Source organism: Boleophthalmus pectinirostris, unplaced genomic scaffold (assembly GCF_026225935.1).
Source record: "Boleophthalmus pectinirostris isolate CB_2022bp ecotype Guang Dong unplaced genomic scaffold, ASM2622593v1 HiC_scaffold_17, whole genome shotgun sequence".
NCBI lineage: Eukaryota > Metazoa > Chordata > Actinopteri > Gobiiformes > Gobiidae > Boleophthalmus > Boleophthalmus pectinirostris.
The window spans coordinates 11,332,793-11,358,919 of record NW_026571115.1 but is presented as its reverse complement, the minus strand read 5'-3'; the positions used below and the strand labels follow the sequence as shown (position 1 = coordinate 11,358,919).

At 38.0% G+C, this 26,127-nt stretch overlaps 1 protein-coding gene across 2 annotated transcripts in view; it reads right to left on the bottom strand.

The window, feature by feature from the left end:
* Positions 1-567: 567 nt before the first annotated feature.
* Positions 568-26,127, bottom strand: part of znf652 (zinc finger protein 652) — a 29,019-nt gene continuing 3,459 nt past the window's right edge. The window contains exons 1-7 of one of the 2 annotated variants that reach the window (XM_055152869.1): positions 24,286-24,535; positions 22,531-23,689; positions 21,459-21,766; positions 18,127-18,274; positions 16,915-17,030; positions 11,217-11,361; positions 568-5,119 (exon numbers count right to left, since the gene is read on the bottom strand). In XM_055152869.1, coding sequence (XP_055008844.1) covers positions 4,524-5,119; positions 11,217-11,361; positions 16,915-17,030; positions 18,127-18,274; positions 21,459-21,766; positions 22,531-23,209 — 1,992 coding nt within the window. In that variant the 5' untranslated portion in view covers positions 23,210-23,689; positions 24,286-24,535 and the 3' untranslated portion in view covers positions 568-4,523. Of the gene's footprint in view, positions 5,120-11,216; positions 11,362-16,914; positions 17,031-18,126; positions 18,275-21,458; positions 21,767-22,530; positions 23,690-24,285; positions 24,536-26,127 lie in introns of those variants that run through there. The other variant, XM_055152868.1, reaches the window with a different exon arrangement.

The window sequence follows — 26,127 nt, the reverse complement described above, 5'->3', positions numbered from 1 at the left end:
GCGTTTTCGGGAGGAAATCTGCGTGCATACGGTAAAAAAACTGTGTGGATTTCGATTGGGTGCATGCCAGGTGGAGATGTATGTGACGTAAACGCGTCTGCGACATGAGCAGATCTGACCAGAGTTTTGCATCTTGGGCAGTGTAGACAAAACTGATTCGTTTTTGGCGCTGGCGGCATGAGTATTGTTTGCGCATACTCCAAATTAGTTTTTGTTTTTGTTGTATTGTTTTTTTTTTACCCTCCCTCCATTTAAAATTGCACTGCAGCCAGGTTGAGTAAACAAAAAAATAGACTAATGAAATTTGAGACCTTTGTGGAAAAAAATAAGACTTGGACAACATAATTTAAGACATTTTAAGGCCTTAATTTAGGAACATGAAATTTAAGACCTTTTTAAGACTTGTAAGACCTCTCGGTGACCCTGATAAAGTTATCTATGAGTGAAATGAGTACTCTCATTTTACACGTGCATTTTAAGCTGAAAAAACATGTTTGAACTTTGACATACTAACCTATATCCAAGACCCATTTCAGCAGCATTTTTTGCAGTGGGTTGTCAGTGTTTAAAGATAAGAGACACACAAGGTTATGATAATAATGGCTACTGGTTTACTTCTCAAAGTTAGCAGTCAGTTATTGTACAGTTATTGTACATTATCAAAAAAGGCCCACTTGTTTCCATTTCTCCTCAAACTCCAGAAAAACATACAAAAAAGACAAACTGGGACATTATAAAGCTGCACATTTTGTACCAGATACAATAATAAAAATACGTGATGCTACATTAAGTGGTTAAAATACAAAGGGGGAAAGTATATTGATTTTTTAAACATCTTTAAAGAATATACAATGTTATTTTTATTAACTAACTAGCCAAGGATTTTAGTAAAAAGTGCATTCTAGTTCACAAAGAAAGGAGGAGTATTGTAGGCAAAATGAATGACCAAAAATTAGAGAGAATGTTTTAAACAGAAATACAATAGTGAAGATGACAACGTAGTTAACACTTAAACTCAAAAAGGTCCAAACAGGAACTTTATAACACCAGTCAAGCATAATATTATGACCATGAATTTTACAAAGTTTCAATTGTGATAGCAGGACAAAACGCAAAAATGCAGTTCTTGGGGTATGTCCAATCTGCAATGTTTATTAAAAAGTGCTTAAATTTTGGTAATGCTGGTTCAGAATGCTTGGGAAGAACACAGTATTCAATTTTAAAGGTGCACACCATAACTTTTCTGGTAGACGGGTCTGTCACCATATTCCTATGGCTGGAATGTTCTACAAAATAGCATTAAACTTATCCATCATAGCCATGGAGACCATGGAGACAGGTCAGGATGAGGCAACAGCACTAGGTCAAATCTGTGGAGATGCAAGCCCACGTAAGCAAGCATGCATGTTTTTCAGGACATTTTTGAGTTGTTAAACCACCTGTTCCATTCAAGATGGATAGACAGTTGTAATACCATACTGTGGAACATTCTGGACAAAAAAAAAAATCAAAAAATCTATTGCTTGCTTTCAGATGATGTCAAAAACAACAACAACAAAATTCTATAGGCCAATAATACTAAACGCACCTAAAATTAAAATAGTTAAAATGCAGGTTTTTGTTGTAACAAGGGAAGTTCATGGGTTTAGTTCAGAACAGAAATGTTCCGGTTACATTTCTGAATTTATCTTTTGGACATTTCATGGCAAAGTATAATTAAAATCAGTAGGAAAAACTGGGTTGTGCCCTTCTCCCCATTTGAGAGTATGACATCAAACTCTAGAATCTGAAAATCACAAATGGAGACTTGCAGGTAATGGACATTCCACCAGAAAAAGTTGCAAAGTGCGGCTTTAAGAGGGCTCATTTCATTTAGGCAGGTGCCAGGCGGTCATAATCTTTTGCCTGAATGAATTATCTATCCACCGCTACCATCCTCTGACCAAATGTTTTCTCCTCCTTTCCTTGTCTTAAAAACATCCACTCAAACGTCAACTCTTTCGCCGTTTTCACCAAGTGACTGCACTTGGCTCCACACAATGCATTGTCAGACCCTCCCTTCCCTGCGCCTCACCCACGCAGCGGTAAAGTGCAGAGAATACACGCAAATAAAAAAAAAAGGCTTTCGAAATTATATACAAAAGACAAAACTCCATGTGGCAAAATGTTAGCTAAAGCACAGCAGTGAACCTGGGGGAACGATTAAGATACCCACCGGTATGGCAGGGTAATTGTAGGGCTTGAATTCAAAAAGGGGACAGGCTAAACTACAGAGATTAGCCGCTCAAGACTGAATGCTAACACAATGGCAGCAAGAAGTTTGTGTTTAAAAGGTACTAATTTTACTCATTAGATATTTCCACATATTTCCGTATACCTAATGGGGCACTATGTATAAAGCAGTTTTTTAGGTGCAAGAGAAAGGAAATGCAAATACACATAGGGATGCACAGATCCAGCGTTTACTGTTCCGATACTTAAAGCCAAAGTATCGGTATCTACCAGTACCCGATAGCAACCGATAATAGGACTCAAAATATAATTTATTTTCTTTAAAAAATGAATGATCAAGATGTGTTTTGTCACTACAGAACAGCTTTGTAAAAATACAAGTTTCATCTTATGAGATGTTTCTGGCCAGTAAATCATCTTATTTCAACAATTTATAGACCAAAATGGGAAATTAGCTGAACTGATATTTTAGAAGCCCATATCCAAAATTTTCATTATCGGCGCCAGTATCAGATACTAGGATCGTATCAATACATCCCTAAATAATACACACCTCTGCTACCAAAATAGACGAATCAACGCTGATCTGAGTCTTTCCAATAACATTCTCAAATGTAATGACACATTTTCATATAAAATGTGGTACATTTTACGACTGTGTCTTGTCCTAACATTTCCTATGCTAATTGCGTAATAGCTAGTAACAGTTTAGCTAAACTAGGAGCGATGCTAAGAACAAAAACTTATGTGTAGGCAACATTCAATGCTTTTAGACATATTTGCTTATAGACCAGAAGACGAGATTGACATAATTTGAGTAATGCTAGCTAAATGGTTGTAAATGTTCAGATGGCGGTCCCAGGTGAGTAGTACAGATCGGAAAGTGAGAATGACATAATCTGTTATACTAAAAGTGACATGATACTCCCAAATAACCACATGTATTGTTGTGATAAAGGTCCCAGGTGAGTAGTACAGGTGTGAATGACCTTTTGAACCCGTATTGTTGAACAGCAGCAGAGGAGGTGTGTAGATCCTGATGAGACCAGCGTTAGGCCTCTCACAGTGGCAGTAGTGTCCTGTTTAAAACGTACAAGCTTTCCCCGACAGTTAGAAAAGTTGAGGTTGAACTGAGCTGAACCAGTGGCAGTATTGTTTTGTGTGTGCTTGAGAAACGCTAGGTGTGATAGCCTTGGGCCGAACCTGCAGAACGTGGATCGTGTCATAACAAAATCTTAAATCTGGGTCTAAAACCCAGACATCCTTGATAACTACATCATTTTACGATATTTAACTGCAGGAAATGAAATAAAAGGAAAAAAACATGGAATGAACAGCACCTTTAACTTTGTTGTGAATCTCATTTTGGTCCAGATTCACTGAACATTTACAAAACAGTTTCCTATGTCCTCTTCACAAGTCCTCCTTCCACTGTAACCTATGGCACAGCTCTGTCTCACTGTTAATGTCTCTCTGAGGGAAAGCTTTGCTCCAGGGTAGAGAGGGTTCAAACATTCATTAAGCATTTGTGTATCTCAAACCCAGAGCGCGTGGAGTATTGCTGTGAGAGGACCAGCCCATAAAGTCCCCGCTCTGACCAATGTGCAACTGAAGGTCACTTTAACACGAAGAGAACTGAGCCGTGAAGTCTGTAATGTCAATGCACGCCAGCAGCTTTGGATAAAACGAGAGATACTTTACACCCATGTACTCTAACTATACTGAGAGAGATGAGAAATGAAATCTACAGGATTTCTGTAAAATTCATGATTCTGAGATACTGAAAGGTCCTATATTAGGCAAAATTGACTCTTGTAAGCTTTAAGCCATGTTATAATGTTGTTATCTCCCCAAAAACACACATAGAGTTGGGTTTTGTTTCATTCACAGGTTTAAGTAACTCTTTATTGTTGTTCAAAACGCTCCGTTCCACCTTGTGATGTCATGAAGCAGTAGTTATCTGAACAAAAAGTAAAAGGTAGCTGTTATCACGAACACATTGACAATTGACAAAGACTAAAATCATCCAAATGTTCCTAGTGACGGTCGATGAAGTTTAAAAAACTCAGTGGAGCATTTCCAGTATCACCACATTGGGTGTTAAAAATGTGTGAATGAAACAAAACACGACTCCAGGTATGTTGTTGATGAGGAAACAACATTATAACAGATCAGAAAATAGCGTAATGTGGACCCTTTAATCTAGAGGTTGCAGCTGTTTGAAGAGGTTGCTATGCGTCTTCTGTGAGGCAAGATCAGGACGGGGGCAGGGACTGGGAGACGGCGGCGGCTCAGTGCTGCTGGGGAGCCTTCTCTGTGGGGCCCATGTGGTGGAGGTAACTGTCCTCGTGTCCGCAGTGGTTCAGGCCCTCGCTCTTGAACAGGGCGGGGGGAGGGGGCAGGTGGGATCCGGGCGGGACGGTGAGGAGGTGGGGCGGGGCATTAGTGAGGTGCTGCTGGGGCGTGGCGGGGTGAGGGTGGTGGTGAGAGGGGGCGGAGGGGAGCTGTACATGTGCGTACGTGTGTCCCATGGGTGCTCTCTGGGGGATGGGTGCTGCGGAGACGCTGAGGCCCATGGGTGCAGAGGAGGAAATAGGTGCAGAGGTGGAGACAGGGGCGGGTGCGGAGGGTCCCGGGCTGGGGGCGGTGGAGAAGGTGTTGGCGAAGACGCGCACAGGGACAGGGGGCGCGCTCTGGAGAACCATAGGGGTCGTGACCCGGAAGCACTTCTCCTTGTGAGCTTTGAGCATGTTGGAGAAGCGGAAGCGTTGGCCACACACCTCACAGGGGTACGGCTTCTCTCCTGTGTGCGTGCGGCGATGGCGTTTCATGTTTGGGCGACTGGTGAAGCTCTTCCCACAGATCTCACAGATGAACGGCTTCTCTCCTGTGCACAAAATATATGCAGTGATTAATCACAATGATATTCTGATATTCATAATCGTTGGACTATAAAACATATCTAAACCACAAACAAAAAGACCTTAAACAAAGATAGTAGTATTATTAAATGGCCCATATTAAGCAGTTTTCTGATCTATATTATAATAATGTTTCCTCATCAAAAACATACTTGAAGTTGTGATTTGTTGTTTCAATCACACTGTGTGGCTAAGTTCTTCTCTCAAACTGAAACAACAGACAAAACAGTCTGTTCCACCTTGTGAAGTCATGTGGTAATACAGGATGTTCTCCCCTGTGTTTTATACACCCCACCCTTTCACTAGAAACATGTGGATAATTTCAGGGAATTTTGACCTGGAATTGAGAACCGCTACTGAGCAAAAGGTAAAAGGTAGCTGTTAACTTGAAAACTACCACTACATGACATCACAAGGTGGAACAGAGCATTTTGAGCTTTTGAGATGTAGACAGACTAAATAAACGGGTTACTCAGACATGTGTAAATGAAACATAACACAACTCCAGGTATGGTTCTGATGAGGTAACAGAATTATACAATGGTTTAAAAGCTCACAAAAGTCAACTTTAATTATTTGAAAATATTCTCCATTTAGAAGCCTTCAGTCACTTTATTTCCAGCAAAACAGTGCTTGGCCTGGTTAGTACTTGGACGGGAAACTTTTAAGTGCCACAGTGGAGCGGCAGTGGTTAGTATTCTTAGGCAAGACACTTCACCCACATTGTGTGTGTGTGTGGTGGATGTGGTGTGTTTGAGTGTTGGTGGTGGTCAGAGGGGCCGATGGTGCAGATTGGCAGCCTTACTTCTGTCAGTCTGTCCAAAGGCAGCTGTAACTACAACAGTAACTTACCACCACCCAGTATGGATTGACTGACTAATGAACTAAACTGTAAAGTATCTTGAAAAGTTCTATATAAGACTAATGCATTCATATGAGTAGTAAAATAATGATTTGTTACAGCTTTAAAACACCTCAAACACACACATATACACTAAAAACATCAGAAAAACATCAGCGTCAAAGCAAAGCCATAACATTTCCAAGTGACATTTAGAGTTCCACTTTTACATTTCGCCCCCAAACACAGACAGTTCTTTTCAGCGCCCGTCGCCATCTTGAGTTGGAGGTCTTTGCTGCCAGCCCACCCACTCTGCAGGGAGCCATTACAATTCACACTCTGAGGAGCGCAGACGAGAAACTGAACAACAGTAACTGCGTTGGATTGCCGCTCTCATTAACCTCCCTCCATGGAGCCTTCCAATGTGCAGCACCCACCCACACAGCCAGCTATTAGCATGCTGCTCAAGGGCTCTCCGACTGCCTCACTGTGGCATACGACGCGTGAACTCATCCACGATCAGAAAGGTGACAGCTAACGTGCTAATCCAGTACTTGTACGGTTAGCCTTTTGGAAAAGTTTGGGGGGAAAGCAGACATTTTAGGAGTTAAACCAGCATCACTACATGCTTGGGTGTGTCCCTGTCCTGCAATGGCTAAATTAGCGGCTAGCTCTGGGAAAAAGAGAGGGAACAATAATTACACATCGCAAATAGAATAGTAGCCGTGCACCCACCCACGGCAGCCATTGGAATACAGTGAAAGACACACAGGATATAGAGCCAAGTTTAGCCATAGAAATAGCAGTGTGGCAGGGCTGAAACATGTGTCTGGCCATTCATTACAAACCACAATATATGCACAGCTCTGTTTGAAGCGGCTCCTCCCTCTCATTACTAAACTGGGCGAAGTCTCCAAGTGCGTTTTACTGTAACGTTCATTGCGGGCTGCTTTCCTTTTTAGGGAGATGTTGGAGACCAGCTGACTGCAAGGATAAAGTATGAACTGTGAACAGGACATCTCAGTAGCCACATAAATTTTTGCATATTTGGTAAAGCAAAAAAGCAATAAAATGTTGGAAAAGATTTCACTTTCTTTTTTAGACTGCACAAGGAATGCTTGACTATGGAAAGAAATGTGTATTATTATGAATTATTTAAAAGTGCATTAAGTAACTTCTGGAGAGAATCTGCAACCCGTTTGTCTTCATGGAGATGTTTGCGTTGGTTTAAATTTTCTACACTACAGTACTGAACTAAAGTGTCTTGCTTGGTGTCTTGGAGTGCTCAAAAATATCTTAAAAAACATAAATTCTTACTGTGAGTGAGGTCGCATCTCCACAAATCTAACCTGTAATTTGGCATGCAAGTCTCCATGAAGGTTCTTAAGTGTATGGCCATACTGTGGAGCATTCTAGATCCATCTCCATGGAGACAAGCAAGTGACTGATCTCCATAAGGAAAGTGACACATAATTGTGATTTTAAGTATGCATTAAACGTGCACTGACGATTATTTGCTTCAGGATCACATAGGTAATTGGCAAGCCAAAAATAAAGAGAACAAACAGATTAAATGAAAATAGGTGCAGTATCTCACAAACACTGCTGTAAACATACTCTACATGTATGTAAATTGAACACATATTAAAAGTTGCAATAATCATATCATAATCTGATTAAATGCACAGCTATATATTGTACTTTATAATAGTCTTTTATAAACCAAATCAAAATTCTTAACATCAAAATCTCTGACATGTTAGTGCCATATGAATCATCTCACACTCTCCTCCTACTGATTGCCAGTGTCAGGACTAAACATGGGAAATCAGCTTTTCAGTTTTACACAGCTAAAATCTGAGTCTTCCTGAAAATGTGAGACAGGCCTCGACTTAATATTCAAATCCAGGCTCAAACAGCTGTTTATCTAATTCAAAGATTATCTTTAATTATCTTTCCTCATCTGTAACGCTCTTTGGATTAGTTATGTATACAGAATGTCTTCTACAAATAAACTTGTATAATCGAAAGTACAACAAGTGAAACTGGTCAGTTAAGTCATGCAGGAGTAGTAACTCACGCAGCTTTGACATCTACTTGTCTATATCCTCTATGTCCACTATTGTGAAATTTAACCAGTCTTTTTTTCCCCTCAGATGACGTCTTTAGCCCTAGTTTAGTCTTTAGTTAATCTGTATATCTGAACTGAATGTGCTGTGAAATGTATGTATGTATTATGTCACAAGCTCAAGATTAGACATTACTTTACTGTATTACCGGTACTACATTAGATCCAAAGTCCCCAGTCTCTGATGCAATAGGGGCAACACACAAAATAAAACAGGAAAAGAACTTTTACCTATATAATAATCTGACATGTTCCATTTTCATATTTTAGTATTGCAGTTTTCTTTCTTTTTTAATCAAAATGGGAACCCTAGTTTACTCTACAAGTGTACAATTCTACCACATAAGATAGTCACGACATAAGTTTGCCTTAGTAATAACAAAACTAAAAGTTAAAAACTAAAAATTAAAAACAGGATTTATCTATATTACTCTGACAAGTTCCTACTTTTTTACTGCAGTATTTTACTCTGGTTTTTCTTCTAAATTGTAACTTAAGCCCCAGTTTAGTCTGGAAGTGTAGAACTGTGTCACATAACTATGACTTGTAACTTTAGTCCGTGTTTAGCCTTCAGTCAAATCTGTTGAAATGAGACACTGAGGTCTGCTTTGAATGCACAATAACATCCTCTACAACTGGAAAGTCCATGTGCTGCAGCACGAGTTACACTGATAGATGACACAAAGTGTGGTACATCTCAAAATTGTTACACCCAGTTCACACAGCTCAAAACAAGCTGAGATTTCTATACTTATCAAAGTATTTCTAGACAGAGCACATTTATGTTAATTTACTAGGGATGTCAAAAGCATAGAAAATCAGATACTAAATCGATACAAAACCTAGTATCGAAACTAGACACTCATTTGAGCAGGTATCGATACTAAAAACAGACAGAAATGAACCTCTCCTGAGTAGCTTTAGAATTATGATGAGCTGTACCACTGTGGAACCTACCTGGACTACTGAACAGATATAATGTCACATGGTAAAAGAAAAGAAAAGTGTAACATATTTATAATATATTTAATGTTGAAAATCACATTTTACTGTCTAAAGAATTTGTGTTTTTAATGATCATCATTGAGTATCAAGTCTATTCCTTAGTATCAAAAGAAGAGTTTGAAATTTTACTATTGTGCCAACTCTACACTTTACTACACAAAATAATTGGAACATAATCTTTGACCCCATTTTAGTCTTCAAAAAGTAAAGTTTCATTCGTAATCATAGGCAATAACTCAAGACCTTCTTGTTGTGAGGTTCGAGGGCCAACCACTGCACCACAGAGCTTGATATAGTCATACACAAAGGCTGAGTTTACACTTGCACATACACCACATCATAACTGGGACTAAACCAGGACTAGACCAGAACTAAACCAGGACTAGACCAGAAGTAAACCAGGACTAGACCAGAACTAAACCAGGACTAAACCAAGAGTAACCAGGACTAGAATAAGACCACCAGTTCTACATCTGGACTATTATGGGTTCAAACCAAGACCAAGTCAGTGTGGCCACAGCCTAAAACAGCTTAAGTTAAACAAAATCAACTTCCTCCTTTAACTATGGTCGGGACAGGATCTCATGCCACCACATTGTGCAGACGTGTGTAGAATGATCTTGTGATAGTGTTTCCATGTATTTACAATTGGCACGAACAAAAGCAGTTATAAAAGGACATCAAAAATAAAATGGAAAATAAGTACACAATTGTAAGGCCCAAACTGTCATCTGATCAGCACAATTTATTGATTATATTTGTCAAAATGTTGTTTTGTATTGTTTTTGTAAATGTGTCTCGTTTCATTCTTAGCTTTCAGTGGCTGTTTATGTGCACAGCAAAACCATAACTAACATTATCTGATTTATAGACTTATCAGATGACAGTGGTTTTGTTTACATGTATACCGAAATCTGATTTCTAGACCTTTAAAATGACTTAAATGACATGATAACACCAAAATCCAATGTGAGTAATCAAAAGGCCCATAATCAGAAAGAAATGTGATGATTTGGCTTTTTACATTTCGTTTAAATAATTTTCTAACTCTGAAAATGTTATATTAAATCAGATTTTGAGCGCGCGTATAACCACAGAAAGTCTGATGTGAGTAAACAGATTTCTTTCTGATTGCCACAATAGTTTGCCCTTTTTTGCATAATTTTCCTTGTCAAAACTGGTTCTGAACAAAGGCAAAAACTAAAAGAAGTGTTAAAGATGTTTTTTTTTTTTTTTAATCAAGTGTGCTGTGTCTTCCAAATACAACAGTGCTCTGAAAATCATCAGGTTTTTGATTATCAGATATTTGGTTTGCTCAAAGTTGGGACATTAACTTAAATTAAATGTAAAAATAAGTCTCAGCCATTTCAGCCGGTCTCAAACCGTAAAGAGAACTACTTTTTTCTTTTCAGTCAGATTTAAAATGTAGTGGAGTAGAAAGTACAGATACATGGTCTCAAATGTAGTGAAGTAAAAGTATCCACTGTAAAATGTACTTAAATACAGATAGCAAAGGAGAAATTAAATTCTGTCAACTGGAGAACTTCAATTCTGTCAACTGGACAAAAGGATTGTCTTTCCTTTCTTTGAACAGAAATGGAGGCCTCAGACATCATCTATCTCCTATTTACAACTCCATCCTCAGACCTAAATCAAAACAAAGAAAACAATAGTGATAGCCTGTTCAAGCTCAGAGGTGTGAAAGCATCCATCAAGGGCCTGAATGATTATGCTAATAAGACTCAGGCACAGTCCCCAGTTCGATAGACCCGGCTAACAAACAGAAACTGTAAGTAGATGTAGTTTCTGAGTAGTTTCAGTGTAGTTAGCTCCTCCCTTCAGGCACATATAAGGCAGTGTCCACCAGCAACTTCACCAGAAATGAAGAAGTAGCTTGGATGAGCAAAAAACTTTTGTCCAGTTGACACAGTTGAATTTCTCCTTTGCCATGGACCCTACCAGGACGACTGAGGGATTTCACAAATAAAGTACAGATACATAAAATTGTACTTAAATATTGTTCTTCTACTTTTGCATGTCGTTACCTTCCACCATTGTACAATACACACTCTTGTATAAGTGAAAGTACCTGTGTGTGTTTTCATGTGCTCGTCGAAATACTGCTTCATGTTGAAATCTTTGCCGCACCACTGGCACATGAACTGCTTGTGCCCGATGTGGATGCTCATGTGAGATCGCAGCTGGTATTTGTACTGGAAACGCTCGTCACAGTTCTGCACAAAAACAAAATAATGACACAGAAATGTATTAACACCAGAGTAAAGTTACTACTGGAATAAATCAAAATCTTCTGCTAAATAAGGCGTTTATATTCAAGATGCTTTCACTCCTATTTAAAGCACAAGTTTAGACCCAAAGAAGTTTTTAAATCTGTCTAACTTGTCCCTAGATCTTTAAAACGTCATAGATTGACTCTTAAATTGACTCTTGTGAGCTTTAAGTTATGACCTCAGAAACATACCTAGAGTTGTGTTTTGTTTCATTCACGCATCTTTGTGTCACCCTTTATTATTAGTCTTTCTCCATCTCCAAAGCTCAAAATGCTCTGTTCTACCTTGTGATAATTTGAAAACTACCACTTCATGACAACAGCTACCTTTTACCTTTAATTCAGTAGAGACTAGGATTTCCAGGGCTGAAATTATCCAAGTTATTCTAGTGAAGGTGTATGGAGTTTAAAAACCTAGTGGAGCACTTCCAGAATTACCACATGACATCACAAGGTGGAAGAAAATGTTTTCTGAAGAGAAGAGCTCAGTCTAAATATGGACTTGTGTGTTAAACATGCGTGAATGGAAGTAAACACAACTCCAGGTATGTTTGTGATGAGGAAACAACATTATAGTTTACATCAGAAAATATCATAATATGGACCCTTTAATATCCACATGTATACATTCTCAGGCAAGAACACAGCTTCAGAAGTGTTTTTTTTTTTCACACACTAAAGTGAAACTGAGGTGGACCGCTTAAGCACAACCAATCAGAACGCTGCTTTCGATACCAACTTCTGGCTTGACGTGAAGTAAAAATACTTTATTATTAGCTACAAACAGTGTTCAGAGATCTAATTTTCTGGTGGCCCAGCTTTAAGCACAGAACACAAATGGGAATTGTTATGCTAAAGAAATACACTTGCATATTTTCAAGTATGCAATGCTGAAAATAAAACTAAAACAAGGCCAGAAAAACAGCAGTTTGAAATAGGTTAAAATCTTATTTAGTGACTCACAAATTGTATCCAGGCCACAGGACAATTGGCAAGTTAATCTTTTAGGAATTGAAGTACATTAAGTAGGGACTGAAAAAAAACAAACAGAAAAGCTCAGTTTCACTTCACTTTTAAAGATTGAGAAAGGAGAACCAGTCCATTTAAATATGACGAATGATTTGCATGTTGGAAAGCTGGTTCTCTCAATATTGTCAAAAGCAGTGGGGCATGAAGTACTCAATTTTGTTAAGTAAGTTAAAGGTTGTATAGAGGATTTTTTTGGGGAAGAGAAATACAGCGACAGTCCTTGTGCGTGTTCAGAATTACTGTTGAAGTTTCCTGTCTAGAAGTAATTCAGCGACCGACGCGTCAGTTTTTAGACCCTTCGTCTGCTTCGGTCGCGCCATCGCTGGACGAGATCTCCAAGAATCACCTCAGTTTGGTTTTGCTCCTTTTCCTCTTCTCTTCTTCTTTCAGCGACCTCAAAAACTGACTTTCTTTTGCGGCGAACTGGTCGTGGATTCTCGTCCACCGTCGCGACAAACTTTGTGCGAAATGCGAGGAAGTGACAGTTCGAAAAAGCCTCTAAGAACCGCTGCGTAAACCACGTAATCCCTGCGCTCCGACGAGTCAGTTATACTAGGGAGTTTGATTGACAACCCAACAGCCAATAGAAAATGAGGGAGCCTCGTTTTCTATTGGCTGATGTTTATCTGGCCTCACTACGTCCACAGTTGATAGATTTTCGTTCTTTTTTTTTTGGTCATCATAATTACAAAGCTGCTGCGTCTCTGTAATGGTATTTTAATCTTTCACTGACAGTTTGAAACAAAAAAAAATCCTCCATACAACCTTTAAGTAAAAGTACAGATACTGGGGCAAAAAAATTTAAAGTAAAAGTATAACATGAAAAAATCTACTTAAGTAAAAGTATTAAAGTAACCATTTAAAAATATTTAAAGAGTAAAAAGCAAAAGTAAGCATTTAGCTGATTCTTTTAGACCAATTAAAAGGATGAAATGTAGTGATTTTGCTAAATAAAAATTTTTTTTTTTCCAATTGATTTGTTCATTTTTCTAGCCTTTTTTCTTTTTTTGCATATTTGGTTTGCTCAAAGGTGGGACAAAAACTTAGCAGGTCTCACACCATAAAGAAAAGTACTTTTTACTTTTCAGTCCATTTTTAAATTGTAGTGGTGAAGAAAGTACAGATACATGTTTTCAAATGTAGTCATGTAAAAGTAAAAAGCATCCACTGTAAAACTGTAAAGTACAGATACCTAAAATTTGTACTTAAGTAATGTAATTTTAATTTTGTATTTCGTTACCTTCTACCACTAATCAAAAGGCTCAGGTTTGTCTTGTTCTAAAACTAGATATGTATTATCAGTGACACAATCTGACTAAAATACATGGGTTTGGATAGATACATGTTGTGATGTGTATAGCCAATTCTGTAGGCCCTTAATATACATGTAATCACATGGTTTCATATAAGAGGACTTTAAATATTTTGGTAGAGCCGCTCCACCCAAACACACATGTTCTCTGGGTCATCCACAAAGAGGCCTTGACGAAAAAGCACCTTAATCAGAGGGTTCGCTAAAGACCTACTCCAAAGTGAGCCAAATTTAAAACCCCTCACCATTCCGGCCTATTTTTCCTAAAACGTCGGACTAAAATTACTCTAATTTCAAACTGAATCTGTTTCTAAACGACTGGGACACAAAAAAATAAATAAAAATGGCTGGACTCTGTAGTTTTGGCCTCTGTCTGATCTAATCTCTAATTATAAGTGGGAACAAACTCTACACAGTGGGAAGTCATATTTCAAACTCTGCCTGAATTATCTGTGGTAAATATTAATCGGTATAGTTGGAGATAATCTGAGAGACTGTGTCAAAGCTGAACCATATCTCACTAAAATGAGATTTAGAAAATTCTGAAAATCAACCTCCATTATTCCTTGGAAATAGAAAGTTGTCCATGGAGATAGATGGTGGAATATTATAGCCAAAAAAACAACATTTCAATTGAAACAAACAGGAGGACCTCTTGAAGGCTAAATAAGAGCCAGTGTATGGAGATAAATAACCAAAATAATAAAAAAGCCTAAAAAGTTACATACTGTGGCATTTTAGTTTTAAGGTTTATTATTTAAAAACCTTTTTCAATGCAACATTTGACATTTGGCTTTGTTTTGTGCTCATTGTAAGAGAGGCCGACAACTCACCAAAAGTGAGTCATTAAAAGCATAAAACAATAACAAAAATATGTTTAATCTCATACATGTAATTGTCACAACATACAACATGAGCCTATAGTCTCAAAGTGACCAACCACTTCAACAAAAAAAAGTTGCAAGAAGTGACAAATATATCTTGAATTAAAGTCCATTTCTTCAAGACCCTAACAGTGAGTATGTAAGCCCAAAGAAAATGCATTGCTTTGTCCTGTCAGTGTAAACATTAAGTATAGGAGAGAAAAGCATTGACCTGAGGAATGTGGAGGAGGTGTCATGTAAAAATGTGTGAGTTCATGTCCACTGTGTGAGTCTGTGTGTCTCTGTCTGTGTGTGTCTGTATGTGTGTGTATATGTCTGCATGTGTGTTGGTGTGTGTGTGTCTGCGTCGTCTTTATGGGTCAGTCTGGTTTCAGCAACTTGTGAACAAAATGCTGTCTGCTCCTATGTGTAGTCTATAAATCTCAACTTGACCTGATTCTTTTAAAAAGTGAAATTATGTAATGTTCCTGATGCTGTGTAAGTCAGCTACTTGTCTACATGGAGATGTCATCGCTTCGAAAAGAATGTTCCATAGAATGACAGTAAACTTATCTATCAATCTGTTTTTGAGCAACAAAAACAAATTGAACATGCAAATTCGATACGTTTAATGCCACACTGCGGAACATTAAAATTATGCATACAAGCAGGTAACGGACCCCCACCAGACAAGTTACATAGCGCATCTTGAAGACTTGATGAAGACAAAAGGCATGCGAGTTGGACAAAATAATGTATAGAATATAGAAACACAAAAAAAAGGAACATAAAAGACTTGACATTTCTCTCCCAGTGTCATAATTAAACTAAAAGGCCTAATTTGCCGGGATACTGATTGCCTCAAATGTCAACAACATAATTGATCAAAGATTGCCAACAGTTTCAAGCATCAGCTCCATTCTTATTAAGCTTGTGCAGAAAAACAAGACAAAATTAGCAGGCTATTTTTGTATCTCAAAAGCTAACCACTCTTTATAATTATTCATTTGCTGCAACCACTTTCAAAATAAAATAAATCTGTATATATTAAAGTTTTAACTGAGAACTGATGCAATTGTTTTTATATATTGCATCAACTTGCACTAGTGTGTGGCAAATACATGTCTGTGTGTTTCTTATACATTTGATTCAAACTATGGTGGCACAAATTATTCTTATAGTCATAATTTTCTCTCATACAATTTGCGAGGTACAAATGTCACTTATTGCCTGTATTTCATATTTACACAATCTTTTTAATTAGTATAGTAACTTTGTAATTTACAGTGATTCTGTTCAGTCAGTGTAACCTAGTTTGTTTTATTAATGGCTAGAGCAAGTATTGACAGTATGAACATTTGATAATTTCCAGAATGTATAAAAGACCACATGATAATATTAAAGAATTTAAACAATGTTCTCAACACAGAATAATACTACTACTACTGCGGCTAAACACCTCAACTCCTACAACCACATTCCAGACAGGGTAGCTAACGTGAGCATTACCTGGAGGACTAAAGGGGAGGGGAGAGGCGGGTCTGGAAATATGAGGAACAGTGAGATTGGTTTAACAAGTATCTGCAATTCAAACTCCCCCTTAAAGTCTACTGTTTGTAATAAGAAACATCTGGCTTATAATCACGGCAGTCCTGTGTGATGTCACTTAGTACTTGTTACAGAAGGCAGCACACAGATTTACCTAGCTGCAGATTTACCTAGTTTGTACTACACTTTAAAGATGCACTATGTAACTTTTTGGTTGGGGGTCCGTCACCTCCTTGTTCCTATGTATATGTCATTGCTCTACCTGGAATGTTCCACAGTATGACATTAATAGCTCTACTTTACATTTATTCTATTACAAGTGGTTTAGTAGCTCAAAAATACCGAAAAAAACAGGCATTCTGACTGTGAACAAGGTTGCCTCTCCACAGATCTGACCTGTGACTTGGTCCGTTTTGGTCTCCATGAAAATAGAAAGGTTTAATGTCATACTGTGAAACATTCCAGACAAAGCAATAACGTCTCAATAGATAAAAGCATTGACAAACCCTCCACCAGAAAAGTTACACAATTAACCTTTATTTCGTTCAACCTTTTAATGAAATTTGAAGTTAAGGAGAAAGGTTTTTTTTGTGGTACCTGGTATTGACTGAGTTGTGCTACTGAAGTATAGATTGAAATGTTAGCATTGTGAAAATACTAGTTTCAGCCTCTAGCTCAACTAAATAGCAAAAACAGGAGAAAGTTACACTGAAATCAACATTTTTAGCGTGCGTGGGAGCGTTACCTCACAGCGAAAAGGCTTCTCTCCAGAGTGCTGCAGTGAGTGGACCTTCAGAGACATGCTGCGTTTGAAGGACTTCCCACAGGTCTCACAGGTGAAGGGCATGTCCTTTGTGTGGGCTGAACAGAACAAACAACAGGCTTTTATATAGACACATGCAGCAGGTTTCAATGTTAGGAATAGTGAAACCAGCAGGGATTTCATGTTCCACTGTTCAGAAAGTCTGATCCAGAACTGAACTGTGTCCTTGTAAGTTCATATACAAAAACAGAAAAATGGCTCTAAAAATGTCAATGCTTGTGATTTATTCTTCGCATATATGTGCTTTTATATAGACAAATACAGCAGGTTTCAATGTTACAGAACGGTGAAACCAGCAGAGATTTCATATTCTTTTTAGATTATTTAAAAAGACCGATCCAGAGCAGAACTGTGTCCTCATAAGTTGTCTACTAGTACATACAAAAACAGCTCATTGCTTCTAAAATGTTAACAGTTGTGATTTACTCTTTGCGTAGTTGGACTTTCCCTGGAATGTTCCACAGTATGGCATTAAATTTGTCCATGTCCGCAGAGGAAAGTATGTGATGCCACAATGCCAAGTGGTCAGTATTTAGAGGAGTCACAGTGAGAATGCATGTTTTTCAGTGTATTTTAACATAAAACAACACTGTAACTGAATAAATATAAGATAGATACTGTGGAACATTCCATGCAAAGCCACGACATCTCCATTGTACCGGGGCAGAAAGAAGGTGTGATTAGCTTTTGCAAATAAACTTTTTAAAATAGAAAAAAATGTGGGCTGAACAAGTGTACCTCAATTTGCTTGTAGGAGATTTCATTTACACAAAGTAATAATGCAACACATCTATTTATTAATGTGATTTTCAAGTGCTGTACATTTCATTTTCAACAAAACACAGAAAAAAAATAAGAAATTATACATGAAATATAAATAAAACATATCCATTTGTGTGTAGTCCTTTTGTTTTTATAAAATTATTTTTATTTTTATATTGCATGTATGACTAAAGTGATCACCAGAGCATTTGACAGTCTATATTTATAATTTGTTCAATTTGTTTGTAATGGTTTTGCAGAGTAGTATTAAATGTAATCTATTTTACACAACTGGTCTTATATCTCAAAAGATCTAATGAATAAAAAAATATTGCCAATATAAAACCAATGATAAGGGACCTTGACACTCACCGACCATGTGTTTTCGGACATGGGCCATTGTGTAAAACTTCTTCTCACAGATTTCACACGAGAACTTCTTTTCTGCGTATCCATGGACAATCTTTATATGTTCATGAAGTGACCACAGCTTCTTAAAAGACTTGTTACAGGAGACACACTGTAAAACATAAACATATATCACAAGTGTTGGGGAGTAACGGATTACATGTACCGCCGTTACGTAATCAGAGTACAAATTATGAGTAACTGTATTCGGTTACAGTTACTCTTTCAATGAGTGGTAATTAGATTACAGTTACTTTGCTGAAATAAGTGGATTACAAGGCGGTATTTTCCTGTTTTCACATTTTGTGCTACATAACATTTATTTTTTTTTTTATTTCGGTAATTCCACTCATTGCCGGAAACCCAAACAGAACGTGGCAATAAGAGCGATGTAAACGTCATGTTAATGTTGGCGGCGTCAGCCACACAGTGGACGAGGTCGAAGAGCCAGTAGAACAGAGTCAGCAGTGCACAGGTAAAAACACATTTGTGTCTTGGAAATTCTTCTCCTGACGTGAGATATATATATATAAAAAAAAAAAACCAAAAAAAAACCAAATATAAAATCGCCTAAAAGTTAAATGTCAAACCGGAGCTACTGGCACTGGTGAAAACAACCTGCCTGGGCTCATGAAATCTGCAGCACTGTTCTATAGTGACCTGCCACATGAGGGGACACACACACAAACACACACCTTCATCATCGTCATCAACCTGAAAATGCGCGGACACGGACACGGGCGCCGCGTGTGGACCGTGTTTTCTCGCGTACGCTGCGTAGACCGCGCTGCCTCCTGTGAGCCTCTAAACCAGAACTAACACCAGGACTAAAACCAGGACTAAACCAGGGCTAAATCAGGTCTAAACTATAGGACTGAACCAGGTCTAAACCAGGACTAAACCAGGACTAAACCAGGACTAAACCAGGACTAAACCAGGACTAAAACCAGGACTAAACCAGGACTAAAACCAGGACTAAACCAGGACTAAACCAGGACTAAACCAGGACTAAACCAGGACTAAACCAGGAACTAAACCAGGTCTAAAATCAGGACTAAACCAGGACTAAACCAGAACTAAATCAGGCCTAAAAATCAGGCCTAAAACCAGGACAAAAACCAGGACAAAAACCAGGACTAAAACCAGGTCTAAAATCAGGACTAAACCAGGACAAAAACCAGGACAAAAACCAGGACAAAAACCAGGACTAAAACCAGGACTAAAACCAGGTCTAAAATCAGGACTAAACCAGGACAAAAACCAGGACTAAACCAGGTCTAGGGTAATATTAGGTAATATTTAATAATATCAGGTAATATTTTTTAATATGGTTAAGGAAAGACTGAGCTTGTTATTGTCTTTTAGGAGACAAAACATCTTATGTTAACGTCCTAGTCCTAATCCTAACAGATCCTAGTCTTTGCTTCTCTACAGCAAACAATTCTTTATTCATGGAGACTTTGGGTCAACAGACAATTTGAAGAGAACAAACAAGAATTTTCAGGATGCGGTTGCTACATTCATGTCGTTTTAAAAGCATGACAATACAAGTAATCCAAAGTATTCAGATTACGTTACTCACTTTAAGTAATTTAATGGATTATGTTCCAAACTACATTTTGGGGTATGTAATCTGTAATCTGTAAGGGAATACATTTTAAAAGTAACCTTCCCAACACTGTATATCAGAGTATGGTTCATTTTACACAGAGACAGAGGTGATGCTTTTGTTTTAACTCTGTGCAACAACTCCCTCTGCTGGGCAAAACAACAATTTCACAAATTACAACTAGCAAAATAATTGTTTGCCATTTTTAAGTTAAATTTTAGCAAGTAAGCAATTGGTATTATTGTATATATCATAAGAACACTTTTGGTTGAAGTGTTTTGTAGTTTTTACTCATGACAATATTATTAAATAAACTGTATTTTGTAGTTTTCTCAAAATGTTTCAGTGATCATCTAAGCAGTTCTTCAGTTCTAAGATTTTGTGTTTTTCTCTGGACTTAACTACACAGCCGAAGGTTTGAGCAATCAGACTGTCACCTGTGACTGTGTTGCCAGATAAGATGGTATCTATCAGCTTTTGAGAGGCGTTTCCAGTTTGCTTTAAGGAGGAACAAGCTGTGGTAAAGTCTCTTCTTCTGTGTGGTCTGTTATTAAACTAGCAGAAAATAAATTAAATACAAACAAAGAAACATGTTTAACATGGGTTTCTAAAACAAACTCTATTGAGGAAATCATGTGAGAACCAGGAAGCGCTGGAGGCTAAATAATTTGCACACTAGATTTCACCATAGACCTTCATAATCTCCTGAGCCAAGAATTTCTAGATAATAAGTTTTGATAAAGATCTCAGATCGAGGAAAGCGCCATGGTGAAAACAAGTAAAAAACCCTGATCATTGCTTGTAACAACTGGGTGGACACTTGAATTCTGACTTTCGTTTTGAATGCAAATTTTTGTGGACTGATTGTGCAATCTAGTTATACAGTGAATCTGTGAAATGTGTAATTACCGCAGTGAACCACAGTCAAATCCAAGAATATCTCAGAAAAGTAAACCAACTGGTCTGTTATAAAAGTTCTCATTCAAGAACCATTTAATTTTCTTCAATTAGGCTCTCTGAAAGCAAAGAATATAACTTTTATTTCAGCTTGAATTGAATACAAGAGCAAATTTAGTTAACCCGCTTTGTCTTTCCAAAAATTTACATCAAATTTAATTTAAAAAGTCAAGTTGGACATGGTTTGAAAACACATAATCAGTGTTGGGAAAAATACTTGAAAAATGTATTCAGTTACAGAAAACTGAATGTTTTAACATAGATATAACCTAACCACTAAAGTGTTTCATTTTTCTTTCATTTATGTTGTGTTTTTTAAGCAATATTGTATATTTAAAATCATTTTTGAGGAACAATGCAAATACCACCATGCAACCAATAGCTGAAAAGCTCTGCTGATATTTTTGGGCTCTTATGTAGGGTTGATTTAACTTATTTTTGTATTATTTTTATCACAAGCCTTCAAGAGGGCTACATAGTCACATTTTGAGCTAATATATCTATTTGTATTAAAGTATTAAAATAAAGCTTTGTTTGTACTCATTAGGCAGCAGGTCAGCCAAAACAAAATATGGTCCTGTGCTGAAGATTTAAGGCCAATAGCAGATTTGCTAAAAAGTGCAAGTGTAGTTAACAGCTAGTTCACATTTATATTCTGTATATATTTTTGGTACATGTTTCTCCCAAACATAACCCATACGTCATATGATGTCTCCCGTGAGTGTTTTACCTGTATGTTCCTCTCACAGTCTGTTTGCTGGTGCAGGGCCAGCTCACTCTCCAGCACAAACTTCTTTCCGCACTTGTCACAGATCTGCATTCTTCTGTGGGTCACGTTCATGTGTTTCTCAAGGTACCAACGCGTGTTAAAGACCCGCGGACACTTCTCACATGCCAGCATCTCCTTCTCCTCCACCTCTGCCTTACTCCCCACAGCACCACCTGCTGAACCTCCACTGGACTGATGCCCCGTCCTGCCCAGTCTCCTCTTGCCTTTTGGGGCTTCCATGTGCTTGCGACGGCCTCTTGTGGTCATCCCTGCAGTTAGAGATGGGACAATATACAATAAGACAACAATAAGGGATGCACTGGTACCGATACTGGTATAGAATATGGCAGAAGATCCAGGACAATTTGCTGGATCAGGTATCAGTTCCATGATATTGGAAATGCCGATATCCTGGCAGACTGGTAGCTGTTTAAAGCCATGGTATTGATATTGGAACTGAAAGAGCAAAATTGCAATTTGAGTTTCCACAATGATCAAATTTCAGGTCAAGGTTGCAGTTATTTATTTAATGGAATGTTCTTTAAAAAAAATAAAAAATAAATCCTGTCTTTTTATAGAAAAATCTTCTTGTACCTGTAGATCTCTACAAACATGTTTTGAAATTCATGGGATTATGGTATTAGTTTAGTAGTTCATATTCACTTCTCTTAAATGTTAATGTCAATGCCTGGAGTTGTTTATAACTACAGAAACAGAATCCTGCTTTTCTTGTCACAGTTGTCACATAAGCACAGTACATAAGAAAAAATGCAATTACATTTTCATCTAAAATCATGCAGCCCTGTTTTGAGGTACATTTTTAGCACTCAAACCCTGCATATTTAGACTGAGTTCTTCTCTCAGTCACAAAACCCTCTGAAAATGCTCTAAAATGCAGACAGAGTTACTTAAACCTATGTGAATGAAACAATAATACACCAGCTGTGTTTTTGAAGTGGTAACAACATTATAACATCGCTAAAAAGCTCTCAAGAGTCCATTTTGCACAATATTTAAAAAAAAAATTCACTACCTGCAGTATCGGTGGTGGAAGGGCTCAGAGCAGTTCGTAGGCTCTTCCTTCTGGGCGGGCTGTCTGCGTTGTCCAATCCCCTGCGAGCTCTTTTGGATCGTGTTGTACGACTTTCAAGTTCATCATCCTCTTCCTCTTCGTCGTCCGTTTCCTCACTCTCTTCCTCTTCTTCATCCTCCTCTTCTTCATCATCCTCCTCTTCCTCATCGTTTATCTCTATGTCCGAGTCCTCAGTTTTACTATCGCCCTTGGAAACATGCAGCGTCTGGTTGTTTAAGTTGACCTCTACGATTATTTGCTCGCGCTTAAACCCGCTCTCCTCGCCATCTTCCTCCTCGCCATCCTCCTCTTCGTCGTCTGTTTCTTCGGACGACCCGTCATCGCCGTCCTGCTTACCTGTGGCCTCTTGTCCTGCCCCTCCCTCCCTAAAATATTGCTGTGGGTTGACAACATTTTGATCACCCATTGAGGGCTTTCCTGACATCTTGCTGTCCACTAGCACAGGGTAATGCGCTTCACCCACTTCGCACTTATAAACTTTACCAGCCAAATCTAGATCTGCATTTGGCGTTTGGTGAAAATAGGTTCCGGACACCTGCGCCCTGTGCCCCTCCTCTTGGGACATCCCGCTAAGACCCGGGATGGAAATCTCTTCTTTGATGTTTTGACAGGATTTCATAAATAGAGAGACGGATAATGATAGCAGGGTATTATTACTTGTTATGGTGCTATATGATCTAGCCTATGCAAAAACAAGGGGCTAAAAATCACTGCACCAATCCCCACCCTCCTTCTACTGAAAACCCAGAAGAGAGGGGGTGAGGTGGGCGAACAGTCAACCTGATTCAAATAGTGCATCCATGCTGTTCAGGTCAGTAAATTGTAAAGACATACAATTTCCTCCAAGTTTGGTCCATGGGGTTAAAAATGAGCAGGCATAAGCTACGACTCTAAAACTTTTCGGTAGAACATTTGAAAGCCATCCGTCTTGAGTTGTTTTGAAAGCTGTAGGCAGTTCCCAGCGACTGCGTTAAGCAAAGGCTGATGCGCTGCAGGGTGCCAAGGTCTCAAAAACAGGTAAAGACAAGCGGAGTTTCAGACGTGGAAGTGCTTCGAGCAGCTACGAGTCTTGCTTGGAGAGCCATTTACAGCGCCGTGCCTAGAAATGAGAGAAAAACACAAAATGTAGATTAGAGCAGAGAAATTTGCCTTCTGTGTTCAACTTCAGTGAACAGAAATGAGTTGTATACTGATGTTTTTTTTTTAAACACAGCACAATGCTAACCCACAAGTCTCTCATTGTGATGAGTACAACTGAAAACCACAAATTAGAGTAATGTAGGACTGAACAGTATATTGAAATTAAATTGAAATTTGAGGAGGCTCAGTTATCATGTTACAAAGGTTGAAGTAGTTTTGCTAAAATAATGTTTTCTGCAAATAACAAAAAATAAAGAAAAATCTTGCTGTACCTGTAGTTCCTCTACAAACATGTTCTGAAATCAATGGAATTCTTGTATTTTTTTAATCAGTAAATTTTCAGAAAGTGCACTCAGAAACACAAAATCCTACTTTTTAAAACATATTGCAAAACTTGTAAGAAAAAATAACAGCTAGATTTTTTTTCAAAACTGTGCAGCAATACTTCAGAAAGGTTCTCCTAAAAATTTCTGCATTAATGTGCAACAAAATTAAACCAGACCAAAAGAAGAAATTTAACACCAACATTCACAAATGCACAATTTTGTTACGCACCTGAAAAGATAAAGGCACCGATTAGGGTGTTGAAAACGATACTAAATGCTTGCACACCGCCCATTGATGTTGAGAGCAAAGCGTAACCACAGCGCACAGCTTTCGAACTAAATCAACCACAGGAAACTGTACTTCAACGAAACAGCACACAGCCGGCATCAAATCTGCAAGTGCTTACTAAAATATAGTCATTTAATCTTTTTTCTGTTTAGTTTAGTATTGTAGTACTAAATAATCTTGAGTTGTTTCGTTCACTGGGTTTCGCTTGCATTGTTGTGGTTCAGGTTAACAGCTGGTTTACCTCAAACAACCTTTTCACTTGAATAAGCAGCAACAGGCAAAACAGAAATGTGTAATTTTCCTACATATTATTAAATGCACTTGATTCAAAATCTCCTACCCAATCAGCAATGAAAAATGAAATCAACAGAAAATCCCTATAGTTGTTTTGCTGATCCATCTACAGATGAACTATACAAGAGTATATAGTGATGAATAATAATAAAAAAAAAAAAAAAAATCTGTAATCTATTGATAAAAATACATCAAATGCAAATTATATGGACTGAAGGGTTATACCGGGTTTTCCTTTGGTCTAAAACAAGATCTACACAATAGAATTACAGAGTGCCTGTTTACACTATACAACCCATTTTTACTGACTGGAGAAGACTATTGTACTCTTTACTGTGATGTATCAAAGCCCATACCACATTTTCACAAGATTTCTTAGTTTCATTTAAGGTATTTTGAAGCATGTGCCACTATTTACTTACATCCATAAAGATTTGAATTTCATTTCATACAGTCACTTTATAGCAACAGTTCAAAAGGGATCAGGGAGAAAGAAGCATTGCTCATTTGGCCCTACAGTTCTGTCACAGACGGATATGACAAATATGCTGCAATACAATATATAATATGGTGTGATATAACGAGATATTAGCTGGTTTAGCCAAGTGTAGTGTCCAAACTTTTCCCACTGAGGGTGCCATATATACAATTTTTGAAGCAGAGGGCCACAGACCACTGTCAGTACAGTGAGTCATTCACATTCATGCATTTTACACAACTTTGATTGAGCCCCTTTACTTTTAAGGCTTTTCAAACCATATGTGGCAGCAAATGTGACAGAAGACCTTCCAGAGGGAATACTTTGAGGGAATGAACACAAGGGACTGATGGATTGTGTGAAACCAACCACTGATTTTGCAAGAGGCTCGCTAAGGAGTATTTGAGATGCTATTGTACACCATGTGTGGCAGCAAATTTGGCAGAAGACCTTCTAGAGGAAATACTTAAATAACTGAGAATGAACCATTTCAACACCAACCGAAACACCAGAGTAAGAAAGAGGCCTGTTCTGTTGTGTTAACCTGGTGCCTCCTAGAGGCTACTGTGATGATGCAGGACACAGAGGGGGCACTTTTGGCTCTTTCTCTCCTAAAACTGCCCTGACAAAGATCCACTGACCCTACCTGACCAGTCCTCCTGTTTAACTGCAGTGAGACCTTTTACTGAGACACAAAGGCAACTGAGAAGCACAGTGTAATTGTTGCTGCAGCAAAACTCAATAGAGTATCTCTCTCTTAATAAAACTTAAATTTCCGCCTTTGGGCCAATTCAGCAGGAGGTCTGAGAGCCATATTTGGCCCCTGGACACCCCTGATATAACCAGAAAACTACTCTGTGATATTTAGATTTATTTTAATTATAGAACTGTACCTTATTTGACACAAATCCCTTGCTTTTTTCTACTTATTTTGAATGTATTATTGCTATTTATATTCTCATTCTTTATTATATTTTAATATGTGTACTAATAATTTCATCTGTGGATCA